Source organism: Pimephales promelas, chromosome 8 (assembly GCF_988280905.1).
Source record: "Pimephales promelas chromosome 8, fPimPro1.hap1.1, whole genome shotgun sequence".
Classification (NCBI taxonomy): domain Eukaryota; kingdom Metazoa; phylum Chordata; class Actinopteri; order Cypriniformes; family Leuciscidae; genus Pimephales; species Pimephales promelas.
Genome location: NC_142776.1, coordinates 11,962,921 through 11,977,515, shown reverse-complemented (window position 1 = coordinate 11,977,515; position 14,595 = coordinate 11,962,921). Strand labels below are relative to the sequence as shown.

General features: G+C 39.3%; 1 protein-coding gene across 2 annotated transcripts in view; it reads left to right on the top strand.

Annotated features, from left to right (window-relative positions):
• The window catches only part of obsl1a (obscurin like cytoskeletal adaptor 1a), a 53,584-nt gene that overhangs the window by 35,010 nt on the left and 3,979 nt on the right, over nt 1–14,595 (top strand). For both annotated transcript variants that reach the window (XM_039655580.2, XM_089133952.1), the window contains 10 exons: nt 4,954–5,229; nt 5,350–5,625; nt 5,755–6,030; nt 6,565–6,834; nt 8,796–9,062; nt 9,143–9,412; nt 12,322–12,588; nt 12,913–13,179; nt 13,296–13,408; nt 13,514–13,667. In XM_039655580.2, the coding sequence (XP_039511514.2) occupies nt 4,954–5,229; nt 5,350–5,625; nt 5,755–6,030; nt 6,565–6,834; nt 8,796–9,062; nt 9,143–9,412; nt 12,322–12,588; nt 12,913–13,179; nt 13,296–13,408; nt 13,514–13,667 (2,436 nt within the window). The remainder of the gene's footprint in view (nt 1–4,953; nt 5,230–5,349; nt 5,626–5,754; nt 6,031–6,564; nt 6,835–8,795; nt 9,063–9,142; nt 9,413–12,321; nt 12,589–12,912; nt 13,180–13,295; nt 13,409–13,513; nt 13,668–14,595) is intronic.

Below are 14,595 nucleotides of genomic sequence, written 5' to 3'. Positions count from 1 at the left end.
CTCAGCACCCAAAGTCGTCTGTCCCTCTGCTTCACCCTGGTCCCCTCTCCCATCTGCTCCGCCCCTGTCAGTCGGCCCCCTGGTCTTGTCAGCCCCGCTTCCATCGGCTCCACCAGGGGTCCTCCCTCCATCTGCTCCGCCCTGGTCTCGCCCTCCATCTGCTCCGCCTTGGTCTCGCCCTCCATCTGCTCCGCCTTGGTCTCGCCCTCAGCCTGCTCCGCCCTGGTCTCGCCCTCAGCCTGCTCCGCCCTGGCCACGCCCTCAGCCTGCTCCGCCCTGGCCACGCCCTCAGCCTGCTCCGCCCTGGCCACGTCCTCAGCCTGCTCCGCCCTGGCCACACCCCTCTCAGCCCCCAGTTCGTCCCCCCTCCTTCCTCTGTTCTGCGGCGTGAGGTCACGCCTCCCGGGAGGGGGGAGTTCTGTCACAGTCCTCCGTCTGCACCAGTCTGTCTTGTCTTCAGCACTACACTTCCCAGGATCCTCTCGTCACCCTATCCCGTGTTCACTCCCTCATCAGCCACCTGTTCCTCGTCATCATCATCTGTTTCACCTGTTCTCACCCCATTATGTTTGATTATTCTGTGTATTTAGTTCCCTCTGTGTTACTCAATGGTTGTCGGTCGATGTTAATGTTACCCTGTGTTCCGCCTGCCTGTTTCCTGTTTATTTGATATTAAACCATTTTTATTGGAGCTTTTCTGGACTCTGCCTGTTCCTTCTGCCTGAACCCGCACCCGTGACACATATCACATATATTTCAAACATCAGAAAAGTTCACATAAAATAGGAACAAATTGGCTTCAAAAACAACGTGCCAAAACGTGTTTTGTTTTAAATAAATGACACACAGTAAACAAAACCTCAACAAAAAAACTTTGCAATGAACTTTGCAATTTAGATGCGCAAACTGCGTGCCATGCGGTGGGACGTAGCCTATATGCTTGGGCAGATTCGGCTTGAAGTCGTTCATCCTTGGATGCAGGGGTTGCGCGCGCTGTTACAAAAAAGCTGTGCACTCAGCCAAGCGAAATGGGGTCTTGCGCACCCAACGAGAATGAGGTTCATAGTCAAATCAGACCTCTCCCAAACGAATCGTCGAATCCTCGACTATTAGAAGTCAGCCCTACCACAATTACCATAAACATTGCTGATAATAACAGAAACTAGCCTATATCCTGATTTACATTTTTATATTTACCTGTTCAGTTTACAGCAACACTTTTTTATTTGGTACCATGCCCTGAAAGATCTTGATAACCGAATTTTTAATGATTCACAATTACACATTGGTGATAATAACAGAAACTATTTACCAACCGTTTTACATATTGGTTTTTACCTTTTCCTTTTACAGCAAAGCGTCTACAAAGTTCATATCTACAAAGTGTGCCAAAAACAGAAAATGTAGTCATTTGTATTAGATCTGTTCGAGAGTACAATAATTTGATTATACAAGCAGCTAATTCTAAGAACGTGTTGTATATGTTGTACAAGTTGTTAACACTAGCAGAAGACCAAGAGCAAAACATTACCGACATAAATACAGAAAAAAAAACAAATGAATTATTTTGCAGATTCAACCACTGTCTTGCATAGCCTACCTGTTTATGCGACAGCTTTCGTAAATTGTCGTCGTGTTCACCCTCAGTTTCAAAAGAGTGCCGCAGACACATGTGAATGATGCTGCAGAGCGAGCGGGAAAACCTGTAGCGGATTAGTGGAATCAGCGGAATGCTTTAAGCGGTGGGGGTGGGAAGAGGGGCACCTCAGTCGATGAGGGCAGAGGGGCAGTGGCTCTAGCCACCGGGCCACCCCCATGTGTACGGCCCTGACTGTAGTGTCTGTGCCTTAACCGGGGCGGAAGTAACCCCAAGGTGTGCTTCCAAACCCTGAGAGAAGGCACTGTATCTGTGAGGTGAAGGCAGAGATAAGGCTGGCCCTGTCTCTAACCCCGCTGACACATCCATTTTCGACCCCCAAATCTGTCAAGTCAAGTCCTTCACTGTGCCTCAGCAGCAGCGGGTCCTGAGCTTTGGGGAACGAGAGCCTGAGCGTCCTCTCTAAAGAACACCAGGCAGGATGTAACTAACCACCCTTTAAATTACATTCTGTGCTGCTGCTTACTTTAAGTAATGGCAAGTAAGCAGCAGCACAGAATGTAATTTAAAGGGTAGTTAGTTACATCCTGTGTATAGACAACACCAAATATAGAAAAATTTTACATAGAGCACTTGTGAAGACCAGAAGAAAACCAGAAGAGCGCTGGTTTGTTTGGGCAGGCTTTATAGTTTCCTGGTCACTCGCCTCTGACGGGTGTACATGTACTTCAAGACATCATCACGCAAAGTGTTACCTTAGCGTGAGTTCCCTTTAAAAGGAAATACAATTCAGTTACGTCTACTGTAGTACTGAAGTAGACAGTCAATGATTAATGTGTTATGCTATCCAGACACATAATATTTTGTTCATTTGGTTTTATAGCTAACTGGCTTAAAGGATTAGTTCACCTCAAAATTAAACATTCCTGATAATTTACTCATCCCAATGCCATCCAAGATGTTCATGTCTTTCTTTCTTCAGTGGAAAAGAAATTGTGTTTTTTGAGGAAAACATTTCAGGATTTTTCTCCACACAAATTACTTCAATTGCAACCAACGTTTTGAAGTCCAAATCAATGCAGTTTCAAAGGGCTATGAAGTGCTTCAAACGGCTCTGCACGTTCCCAGCTGAGGAATAGGGTCTTATCTAAACGGTCTAAACTTATCTATCGGTCATTTACTAAAAAAAATATCTTACATACTTTTTAACCACAATTGTTTGTCTTGTACTGGTCTGTGATGCGACAGGGATGTCATCACGTTGGAAACGTCACGATTCTTTTTATTTTATTATTATTTTTTTAAATAATAATAATAAATTTAAAAAAGATGTCAGAAGATTTTGAAATTGTAAGAGAAAACGGGAGAAAATGAGATGGAATTTTTCGCCCTTTCCTGTCCAGACAAATATCTTTAACGTGACACGTCACATTTCCAACGCGATGACATAATCCCTGGCATGTCGCAGACCAGCACAAGATAAACAATTGTGGTTAAAAAGTATATAAATATATATATTTTTTTTTGCATATAAAAGTCAAGTCGTTTAACTAGTTTAATCCTCAGCTGGGAACGTGCCGAGCCATTTGAAGCACTTCATAGCCCTTTCATAGCCATTTGAAATTGATTTGGACTTCAAAGCATTGGTTGCAATTGAAGTCCATGTGTAGAAAAAATCCTGAAAAGTTTTCCTCAAAAAACCTAACTGAAGGAAGAAAGACACTGTCGGACACTTCTTTTCCACTGAAGGAAGAAAGTCATGAACATCTTGGATAGCATTGGGATGCGTAAATGATCAGGACATTTTCATTTTGAGGACTACTAATAGTTCAGATTGAGAGTTTTTTTTATCAGTAAATTTGATTTGTTGTATTTAGAAAAATGTGTATGTATTTTATTAATATATCAGTAACATATTTTAAACTAATTGGTCTGACACACAGGGGCGCAACTACCCAGTTTCAGAGGGGTATGCAGCAACAATTTTAACAATTTTTACCCCCCCCCCCCCCCCCCAAAAAAAAAATAAATAAATGTAATGTAAGTGTGCTGTGTAGGAAGAAATGAGAGCTAACAGAAAAAAATAAGTGCAAAATTGTCGTTTATTAACACAATTAAACTAGCTACTCCAACCTTGATGAACCCCCCCCTAAGAAAACTAAGCTCCATTGTAACAGCAATAGCAGTGTTTCTCACAGGATTTTAGGTAAAACTGTGGTAGGTGGACCTCTGTTTCTCTAGGGGGGTTGGGGGGCATGCTCCCCCGTAAGAAAATTTTGTGTTCTGTAATGTTAAATTCAGCAGTCTGGTACACTTTGAGAGTTCAAAATTAAAAGCTCCAACCCATTTTCAGGGTGCAAATTAAACAGAGAAAAATTTGAACCTCTTTTAGTTAGTGTCTGTCTAAATTACACTACTACATAATAATAGTTATAATATTAATCCCATGATAGTAATTGCCATTAAGGCTATTGTAAAACAAATGCACAGAAAAATAAAGGAAACTTTCATAATTAGTTTTGCACTAATTTCTATACTTGAAAGATACTTGCGCATAATGACATATTTCATGGGCCAGTGTGTCAGAAAAAAAAACTAAAGCTGACTTTTTTGACCAATGCATTACACCAGCACAGCGCCGCCAATTAAGCAAAAAACAAAACAAAAACAAACAACAAACAAACAAATGGGCCGCCGATGTATGAGTTTTGTGGGCCGTTAAGACAAATAAATTAAAAAAGGAAAAGCACGTCGGCCCAGCGGGAATCTCCCGGTAGTCCCGATGGCCACCGAGATATAGATAGCCTATGCCTGGATGTCACATTTTAAATCCTACCTGTTGGCTTTCAGCAATGCATGCAGTTATTTAGCTGCTGTTGCATCAATTGACATGCCATCTCCTTTTCTCTCTTTCTTTTTCTATTTTTAGCCCCACAGCATTTTGTTTTATCCATCTTTTTCGACGACAACTAACTACTCGTACCTGCTCGCTCAGCGCTCACGGCGCCCCCGCCCGCTCGCGATATTACCCGCCCCCTTCTCCATGAGGGCACCTACTCTAGCCTGGCTGTTAGTCCTCTAAAATTTTATATAACATTGAAGGAATGCAGAAATGATTTAGAAACGGACAACGGCAGCTACATATAGAAATACAATATAGCCTATATATAATTTTTTTTTTTTTTTTTTTTTACCATCGCTTTGGCGCCCCCCGTTGTGCTGCGCCCCTATGCGCCGCATATAGCGCATACCCACTTTTTGCGCCACTGCTGACACATAAAAGGACTAAAGATATTGAAAACAAAAATGTTTGCTTTTTGTAAAGTGTTGTTGATGAGACTTTTTTTTTTCCACAGAGCCCCCTGTTAAACTGTCTTGCTCCAAGGACATAGGTAGCATTACAGAGAGTATTGCTGGGGATCCTGTAGTCCTAGAGCTTGAGGTTTCTCGTGATAATGCAAAGGTGTGCTGGATGAAAGATGGAGTAAAGGTGGAAGAGAGCAGCAACATCACAATTACTGAGAATGGCCTCATACGCAAGCTAACTATCAATTTTCCAGCTCTGGAGGATTCTGGGATATACACCTGCAATGCCATTGATGACAAAATTGATTTTAAAGTCAGAATTACTGGTATGATGTTAAACCACTGGTTATCTTAGTTACAGGTCTTTAAAAAAAAGTATTACTCTTTTTGTATTACGCTATTCTATTTTTTTTCACTAAAAGTTTTTAAATCTTTCTCTCTTCCAGAGGCACCAATAAAAATCCTGAATAAAGATCAGATCAAGAATGAGCACAAGGTTGTTTTATATGATGACGCTGTACTGGAGTGTGAGCTGTCTGCAGCCAATGGTGTAGTCAATTGGTATAAAAATGGCAGCCCTATTGAGGAGAATGAGCGCTTTTGTTTTGAGGAGGAAGGGGCATTCAGATCCCTGGTCATTCTCTGTGCAGAGTTGCAGGACTCTGGAGAATATATCCTTGATGCTAAAGATGATACAATTTCATTTCATGTCACTGTACAAGGTAACAAGTGTCTTTCGGTTATATTGATTTTAACCTGTGAACTAGATTCAAACCTGATTTGAACCTGTGCATGAGCCCTAAAGCAGACAAAAGATATGATGACAGACTTTTGAACTCTCTCTTCACCAGAGCCATTAGTGAAGATCATCGGCAATTCTGGTGATCATGATTATCAGGAGATGGTGACAGGAGATAACCTCATCTTGGCTTGTGAAGTTTCTCGAGCTAACGCACCAGTAAAGTGGCTATTCAATGATGAACCACTGGTCCCTGATGAGCGCACGGTTATCGAAAGCCACGGAACACTCCGGAAACTGACATTATCCAGCATCCTCCTTTCTGACTCTGGAAAATACATGTGTGATGCTGTTGATGACAAAATGATAACTGTTGTTAAAGTTCAAGGTACTGTATTTATTTTCCTTTCTTAATACAATAACTGTGTTTAAGTGACATATATTTCATCTGATTTGTAAATACATTGCTTTAACGCTCATGTTTTCTTTTATCTATTAATTTATTCAAATACATTTGTTACATACAATGATTCTTACACATTATTTGTTTTACATAATTACATAACATTACAATTACATTAAACATTACATTAATTTTTGGAAAATATGGTCATTATAGTATTATCTGATCTTACTCCCTAAAAGCCTAATGATATTTATGAATAAATAATTCATGATATTTATAAAAATACATTCTATCTTGAAAAGTAAACGATAAAGACCACATGACGTTTTATTAAAACATCATTAATTGAAACATTTTTTAACATGGTATTGAAGTTTTTCAAAATTATATGAAACCAACATAAATAGATTTAGTTTTAAACTAGATTTTCCTTTTTCGTGGACACTCTTTGTGTCATTTTCCCATTTACATGCAAAACGCAATGAGACCGCATGTGCCTTACGTGTTGTATTTTAGAGCCTCCCGTTGAGTTCCTTAACAAAGAAGAGGTGAACTTGGTCACTGGTTATGAAGCAGAGGCTGTCACTCTTACTGCCATGGTTTCCAGACCTAATGCACAAGTGCGGTGGCTTAAAGACTGGACTCCATTCAGTGGAGAACGTTTCCACACAGCCAGCCTGGGCCTGACCCGCACTTTCACCATTGACCCATTAAAGAAGCTCGACAGTGGAGAGTACACATGTGATGCAAACACGGATGAGATGCACTTCAGTCTCCTGGTCAGAGGTTAGTAGCTGGAATGATGCTTATACTTGTGACATGAACAGAAATTCAGCTTTTAAAGGTGCATTGCGCAAGTATCTGAATTTTTGCTGAACTATGTCCCCTCTGGCGACAAGCGAAACTGCTATTAGAGGTGTGCACGTTCATGGACCACACGCACGCTTGCACGAGCTGTTCATAACCAAAGGAGCATCAGCTGCACATATAATTTTAAATATGTGAAAGGATAGGCATTTGTGTAAAATACACACTTGTGTGTAAGGGGTTTCCATCTATCTTCATGTTGAACTGTTTTATGTGCTTACTGTACCCACTTATGATTGTATTATTATGGAAACATTTTCATGAGCAATGTAAGTTAATACTTTGTAGAGGATATATGGAAGTAAAATAATGTCAAATGTTTTTGAAACAAAACGAAAGAAATGCTTGCATTTTAATCCACTGTATTTTTAAGGCTTGCATATTTATGGGCTGAAATTCAACATGGTTGTATATTTAAGCTGTGAATATTTCAATGAAAACATTTCAAACACCTTTTCATTATTAAAAATTCAATAATCCATATTCACCTTTCATATTTCACTTCCAAAATTTTCAAACTGTTTAAAAATACAACCTAATATTCAACAGGCACTTTTTGGTCCATTTTATTTCGCCTTGAAAATTCGCTTCCGCAAATTCAGTGGTTCAAATTCAATAGAAAATACTATGTTGACATCCAGGAACTGCAGGGAAAGCAGTAGATTGCCAAGCATATTCTCCATCTGCTGTTAGCAGGGGGTGCAAGCGCCTGCACTGTAAAAAAATATTGATGGTTTAACTTAAAAAAGTAAGTAACCTGGTTGCCTTAAAATTTTAAGTTCATTGAACTGGAAAAAGTGAGTTAATACAATGAAGGAGAATGATTTAATCATCAGAAACTCAAAATTATATGTTATCTGAACTAAATAAATTATTTAAGTTGATTTGACAAAAGAAAAAATGTTGTGATTACTACACTGTAAAAAATATTGTTGGTTTAACTTAAAAAAAGTAAGTAACCTGGGTTGCCTTAAAATGTCAAGTTGATTGAACTGGAAAAAGTGAGTTAATACAATGAAGGAGATTAATTTAATCATCAGAAACTCAGAATAATAAGTTATTTAAACTAAATAAATTATTATAAAGTTAATTTGACAAAAGAAAATATGTTGTGATAACATATCTTGAAAATATTTTTTACAGTGTGTTGACAAGCACCAAAGCAACAGCTAGAGACGAGCTGCCTTCTCAAAACGTCATTTGCTGAAATGGACAGAGCGATGAGTACGAGTTATAATTTATATGTCTGTGGAAAAGGTTGATTAAGACACAAAACACACAAGCATTTACTCAAGACTTAGTTTTACCCCTGTGTAAAGTAAGGTGATTTGTCCACTGCAAAACGAAATTCTCTTGCCGCTGGCATTGAAAAAACATTTGACATTATTTTACTTCCATAAGGATCCTGTTTGAGCCCATGTTGACTCGTCTTATTCCAACGCCTGGCAGACAAAAGTTTTATTTTCTTAGTCTTACGTGGGGTTTGCGTTGGGGTTTGGAATGAACTACAAGCCGGTCTTTTGTCGAAAGTTGACTAAAGTTTTGTCACTTGAGTTGTCTTCGCTGATACGGAGAATGGCGGCGAATACACAAACCTGCCAGACATAGCCAGGTGAGTGTGAACGCGCACGACGTCAAGCCCAGTATCAAATTCCGTCCCAAATCCCTCTTATTTATTTTAATGTACAGGATTATAGAGGCAATCGCAGTGATCAGAGAAGGGCTCATTCAGCCCATCAGGCAATCATTTAAGCATGTATGGGTTTGAAAAACTGATATTTTTAACATGAAATGTTGCATAAGGCACCTTTAAAGGAAAGTCATAGTAACATTGCAACTCATACAATGTATAATAACCATGTAACCTTTGTGCGTTACAGATATGCGTATTAAATTTGTGAAGCCGCTGGTTGACACAGTGGCCCATAAAGATGGTATGATCACACTTTGCTGTGAGCTATGCAAAGCTAAAGCAGATGTCCAGTGGAAGAAGGATGGAGTGGAGATCATACCCAGCCGTCGCTTCTCTATCCGTGCCAACGAGGCGGAAAGGAGTCTCACAATCCATCGTATCACCAAAGAAGATGCCGGAGAGTATGCTTGTGAGTCCAAAGATGACTGCACCAGCGCCAGAGTAAGGGTGGAATGTAAGTGTGAAACTAGTTACTTGTTGGAAGATAATACACAACACACTTAGTCAATAACCTCCATATGTTTTCCCTTTCAGTGCCTCGTGTGGTGGAATTTCTCACAGAGCTTCACAATACCACAGTCATGGAGGGTGAGGATGCTACCTTTAAGTGTGTGGTCTCCCCTGATGATGTTCAGCTTGTCTGGCTCATGGATGGACAGCCCATCAAACCCAGTGATCGCTTCCATATTGAACAAAACAGCCTCTGCCATACTCTGATTATCCGGAAGGTCCAGCTGCTGGATTCATCCCGGATCACTGCAGAGGCTGAGGGCATCATTTCTAAAGCCAGTCTCAAGGTCCAGGGTATGTAAATGTTCATTATGCTAAAACAACAAAACACTCACACACAGTCAAAACAGGCATTAAAATACAGAAAACAGAAAAAAAGCAGCCAATAAAAGGGCATTATTTCTATAAACAAGAACATAAATATGTGTACTGTATTTTAAGTCTTCTAAAGCCATGTAATAGTTTCTTGATGAACAGGCTGAAGCCATGATTGAGATTTGACAGCAACAGTGGAAGAGACTTTTTCAGCAAATAGTGACTTCAGTTTTATTCTGTTCAATTACGAGTTATGAAGTCAGAATTGCCAGATATAAACTTGCAATTCTCGCAAGACTTTATTTCTCGTAATTGCAAGTTTATATCCCACAATTCTGACTTAGTTCACAATTGTGAGTTTATAATTGTGAGTTTATATCTCACAATTCTGACATTTTAACTAGCAATTGCAACTTTATATCACGCAATTCTGAGAAAAAAAGTAAGATAGCAATGCTATCTTTGCAAGATATCAATTATCTTTTAATTTTATCTATTCCGTGGCGGAAACAAGCTTCCATATAAATTATCTCCTAAAATGTAGTATTATTATTTAGCTTTTGGGTCCTAAATTGTGTCATCGATGGATGTTTGTGATTGTTGTTTTATTTGATGGTTTACTGAGCATCATGTACAGCATTTTCAAACAATGTGCATTGATTTTAAATGTGCTTTAAAAATAAATGTAATCTAATTGAAGATTAAAGGGACCAACCCTTGATTTACACAAATTAAGATTTTTTTTGATTAAAGGGGTCATGAACTGGCTTTTAAAATGTTATTATATTGTTGTCTGAGGTCAACTTAAGACGTTCGCTTGGTTTTTGCATTCAAAAACATCAAAATGAATAAGTAATAGGCTATTTTGTACCCAAGTTGTGAGCCTTCCTGAAAAACGGTCGGTTTTTATGGGCGTGTCGTGTCGTACTGAAGACTTGGAAATAAACGCCCACTGCTGTGAGTGGAGAACAGTTTTGCATATTATAATGAGTTTAACTCACCCGTCGGTGTACGTGGGGGAAAACGTCCAATGTTGTCAAATGGCAACCGGATTCGCCCATACATGTTCAACCAAGTGTTGCACAATTCCTGTCAGATCCAATATAGACGGCACAGCACGTTCTTTACTCTTAATCGGTCAGCAAATCCAGTCTTGTTTACAAAACAATTCTCAGTGAAATGAAGCGAACAGATGACGATGTTTTACCCTCATCAGCTAGAACGTCATTTAAAATAAAGTTTATCCATAAGTCCTACTGGAATCCAGGGGAAGCTTATGCAGCGACTGTCTTCTTCCACAACCAGGCACTGCACACAATACGCCTTATTCACGGCAGCGCCATCTTTGAGTTTTAATGAGAATGAAAGCGAGGCTGTGAGGGATAGATATGCATCTCTTCAATGGGCTATACTGTTATTTATTGTGTTTTTGGATTGTTCTAATTATGAAACACTGAAAAAATATCTTTCCAAGAAATTTCAGTTGACAAAAAACTCCCGACAATGTAAGCTGTGGAAAATTGTAATCTAGGAGCTTTATTTAGCTTTTTACAGCGGATGCCATTGGAAACACGGTAAGTCTATCCCTCACAGCCTCACTTTCATACCTGTCATGGCGCTGCTCTGAATAAGGTCTATATTCTGTATTGCTCGTTAGATCGATCCGGTTTGTGTGAAACCGAAAGTGATTTGCTGTATTTAGAAAGCACTATAAAAAACTCAAAATGTCTGTGTTTTGAGTCATTTATAGTTACTTGAATCGATCAAACCACAAGGAGTTTTTATTGTGTACCAAAAGTTCTTGTTGATAATGCAAGAAATTGATCGAAAAACTCTGTCTGCTGCTGTCGGGAGGAGCCGATAATGCTCGTGTGTAACGTTAGAGATTACTTCGTCAAAGGTGAGTTAATACAACTTAAGTGACTGTTTGTTTGTGTAACGTGTAAGGCTTCCTAACTTTGTAAAGTCAAAGTATGTCTGTAAGACGAGGTAGTTGCTGATATCTACAGCCTCGATGGCAGGAAAATATTTCAATTAAGTTGAAAAATCGCTCCTCTTCATAACGTAAGGATCACGTCCAACATATGTTTGATTTTTTTTTTATTTCTCCTGTAATAGCATGTAAAAGTTTAAAAACTTTCCTCCATATCGTCCATAATTGTTCTCTTCACTCCCTGCCCTCCATCTGAATTCCGCGCGTCATCATAATCACGTGACTGAAACCCAGCTATTGACACAAAAGGGTGCCATGTGCGTCAGATTTAGACACAATTTCAAAAGCGTCACTTAAATGATGCCTTGGAATGAGACCGGGCTGTTAAATCTGAGAGCTGGGTCACTCCAAGAAGCCTATGGAGGAGTGATCCAGCTCTCAGATTTAATAAAAAATATCTTAATTTGTGTTACGAACATGAACGATAGTCTTACAAGGTTGAAACAACATGAGGGTGAGGAATTACTTACAGAATTTTCATTTCAATTCAAATTTATTTGTTCAGCGCTTTTCACAATACATATTGTTTCAAAACAGTTTTACAGAAAGTGCATTTCAGAAATGTACATAAAACAATACAGTTAGTAAATCATGTATTAATTTAGGGCATAACATATCACTGGCGTTGAGTCGTCTCTTCACAGGAGTTTAGTCAACTAACCCTTTAAGACGTTACTATTTTCTTTTTTGATAACAAAATAATTATATAATTTTCATTTTTGAAGGAAGTTTAACATCATTTTTAGGAAATTGTCAGTGATTGTGATTATTTCTCAAGACTGTTTGAAAGTTTAATTTAAATGGAAAATGTATATAATTATTTTCACTAATGTTCAGGAGAAAATGTGTAAATGTGTGACTTTGTAACTTGGTAACCTTTTACATTTACATACAGAGGCGCAGGTCTTGTTTACAAGGAGAATGGAGGCAGTGATGGCTGAGGAGTTTGGCGAGGCTACATTAGAGACAGAAGTGAGTCTGGAGTCTGGAGAGGTGCAGTGGATGAGACAGGGGGTGGTGATCCAGCCAGGACCCAGACATAAACTCATCCAGAATGGCTGTAAACGTATCTTGGCCATCAGTAACCTCAATCTGTCTGATCGAGGGACATACCGCTGTGAGACCCTCCATGACCGTGCGCAGGTCAAGCTCAATGTGGAGCGTAAGTGGCCTTGAGCATGTCTAACTCTGAGCATGTCTCTTGATTGTGTAAGATAAATGATCAAAGCCACATTAATTACGTAAATGGCATTTGGAGTTTTCGCTTAATTAAATACAACTCTGCTGAAATAGTATGCAATCCATTGATAATATTAAATAAAATAATGCATGCAAAATCTTGGCAGGCATTTCAATTGAAATATCAGCTATAGTTCTGGTCCTTGGCCTAACAGTTCTGAACTTGTCTCTACACTATGTAAAATTTGTATAGAGTTTTTATTAGTAGCATTATTGCATTCTTCATAAGCTCTTTTACTATTTAAAGCGAGGAAGATTGTCATACGCAAGGGGCTGATGGACATTGAAACATTTGAGAGAGAGACAGCGTCTTTCGAGGTGGAACTTTCTCATGCTGATGTGGACGGTGTGTGGCAAAAAGATGGTCTGCGTGTCAAACCCAATAACAACTGGCGTGTTAGTTCCAATGGACTAGTACATGGCCTCACTCTCTCCAACCTCACATTAGAGGACACGGGTAGCATTGCCTTCTCTGCAGAAGGTCTGAGAACTATTGCCAGACTGGTAGTCAAAGGTTGGTATTATATATATCATATCATTGTATATATATATATATATATATAATTTTAAGGTCTTAATATTTGTCACATAATTGCCAAAAAAAACAAGCTTTATGCCCCAAAATCTTAGAAACACCAGTAATGATCATTAAGAAGCTGTCTGATGTCAGACTTGAAGAGGAATCTTCAGTCATTTTGGAGTGTGAGCTGTCTAGACCAAATGTGGATGTTAAATGGCAGAAGGTACTGCTGAATACTGTAAATAAATAAATAAATAAATAATCCACGGTACCTTCCTAAATATGTTTTCACTTTTTCTCACTGAACTCTCTATGGATTGATTGGCAGAATGGGTTGGAGCTGAAATCCAGTAAGACTTTAAGGATTTATTCCATGGGCCGCAAGCGCTGTTTACAGATTTTGGAATCCAGCATCAGTGACTCGGGCCTTTATACTTGTGAAATAGGTGATCTCAGCACTTCCTGTAAACTTGAGGTCTATGGTAAGCCTATATACCATTTAAGTTTTCATCACATTTTCCAGTTTTGTTGTTTTAGGAAGAAGTTTAATTAGCTTCATGCACAGCTGCACTACTTCCTGAACTTAAGCCAGCTGTTTCCTGTCTGCCATTATTGGTCAAATTGATTAATTCAAGTGTGCCTGACCTCAGTAGTCACGGCAACAATAATCAGACACACCTGAATTAATCAAGTTTGGCCAATAATAGTAGATAGGAAACAAGGAGCTGGCTTAAGTTCAGGAAGTAGTGCAGCTGTGCATAAGGCCAATTGAGACTAGACATTAGCCGTTTCTCAATATGCATACTTGTCTGTACTTGTGTTCTTGTGGACTTGTGAAACGTCATCAGTCGCTGCCGAAGTACTGTTCCAATTCAAAGTTCACATCTAGCCAAGTCCACTTCAAATCCCCGGATGTATTCTTGATCCGCCCCATTTACCGAGGATGCATCGAGAGGTGACTTGTGTGGACTTGAGATAGCCAGGTAACCCAGAATGCACCTCGCACCAACCAGCAAGTGTCAATAGGAGAGGAGAAAATCCGCGAAATATCAAAATACTACTGTTATTGAGTCATGAAATGTAATTTTAAGAGTGTTTCAGGCGAGAATGTGGTTGTTTAAATCTCAAATCAGTAGTTTATTTATAAAGATAGCGCCTATCTGAAAAATGCATCTGACGTTTTCGGAGTTCTGACATCCAAGCCTTCAGCGGACACTCAGCGAGATCAACCCCGACTGGAACAGCTTATCCTCGGCTAGTGCTTCTGACGTTTGCCGCCGACTCTGATCTCTCTAGTCTAGTGGATCAACCTTGACGTAGCTATAATTCGTCTTGTGTATCTTTGGTCTCATTAAACTATAGTTTGTTCCATGGCGCAAAAAAAAAAAAAGAAGTTTTTGAGGGTTCTTT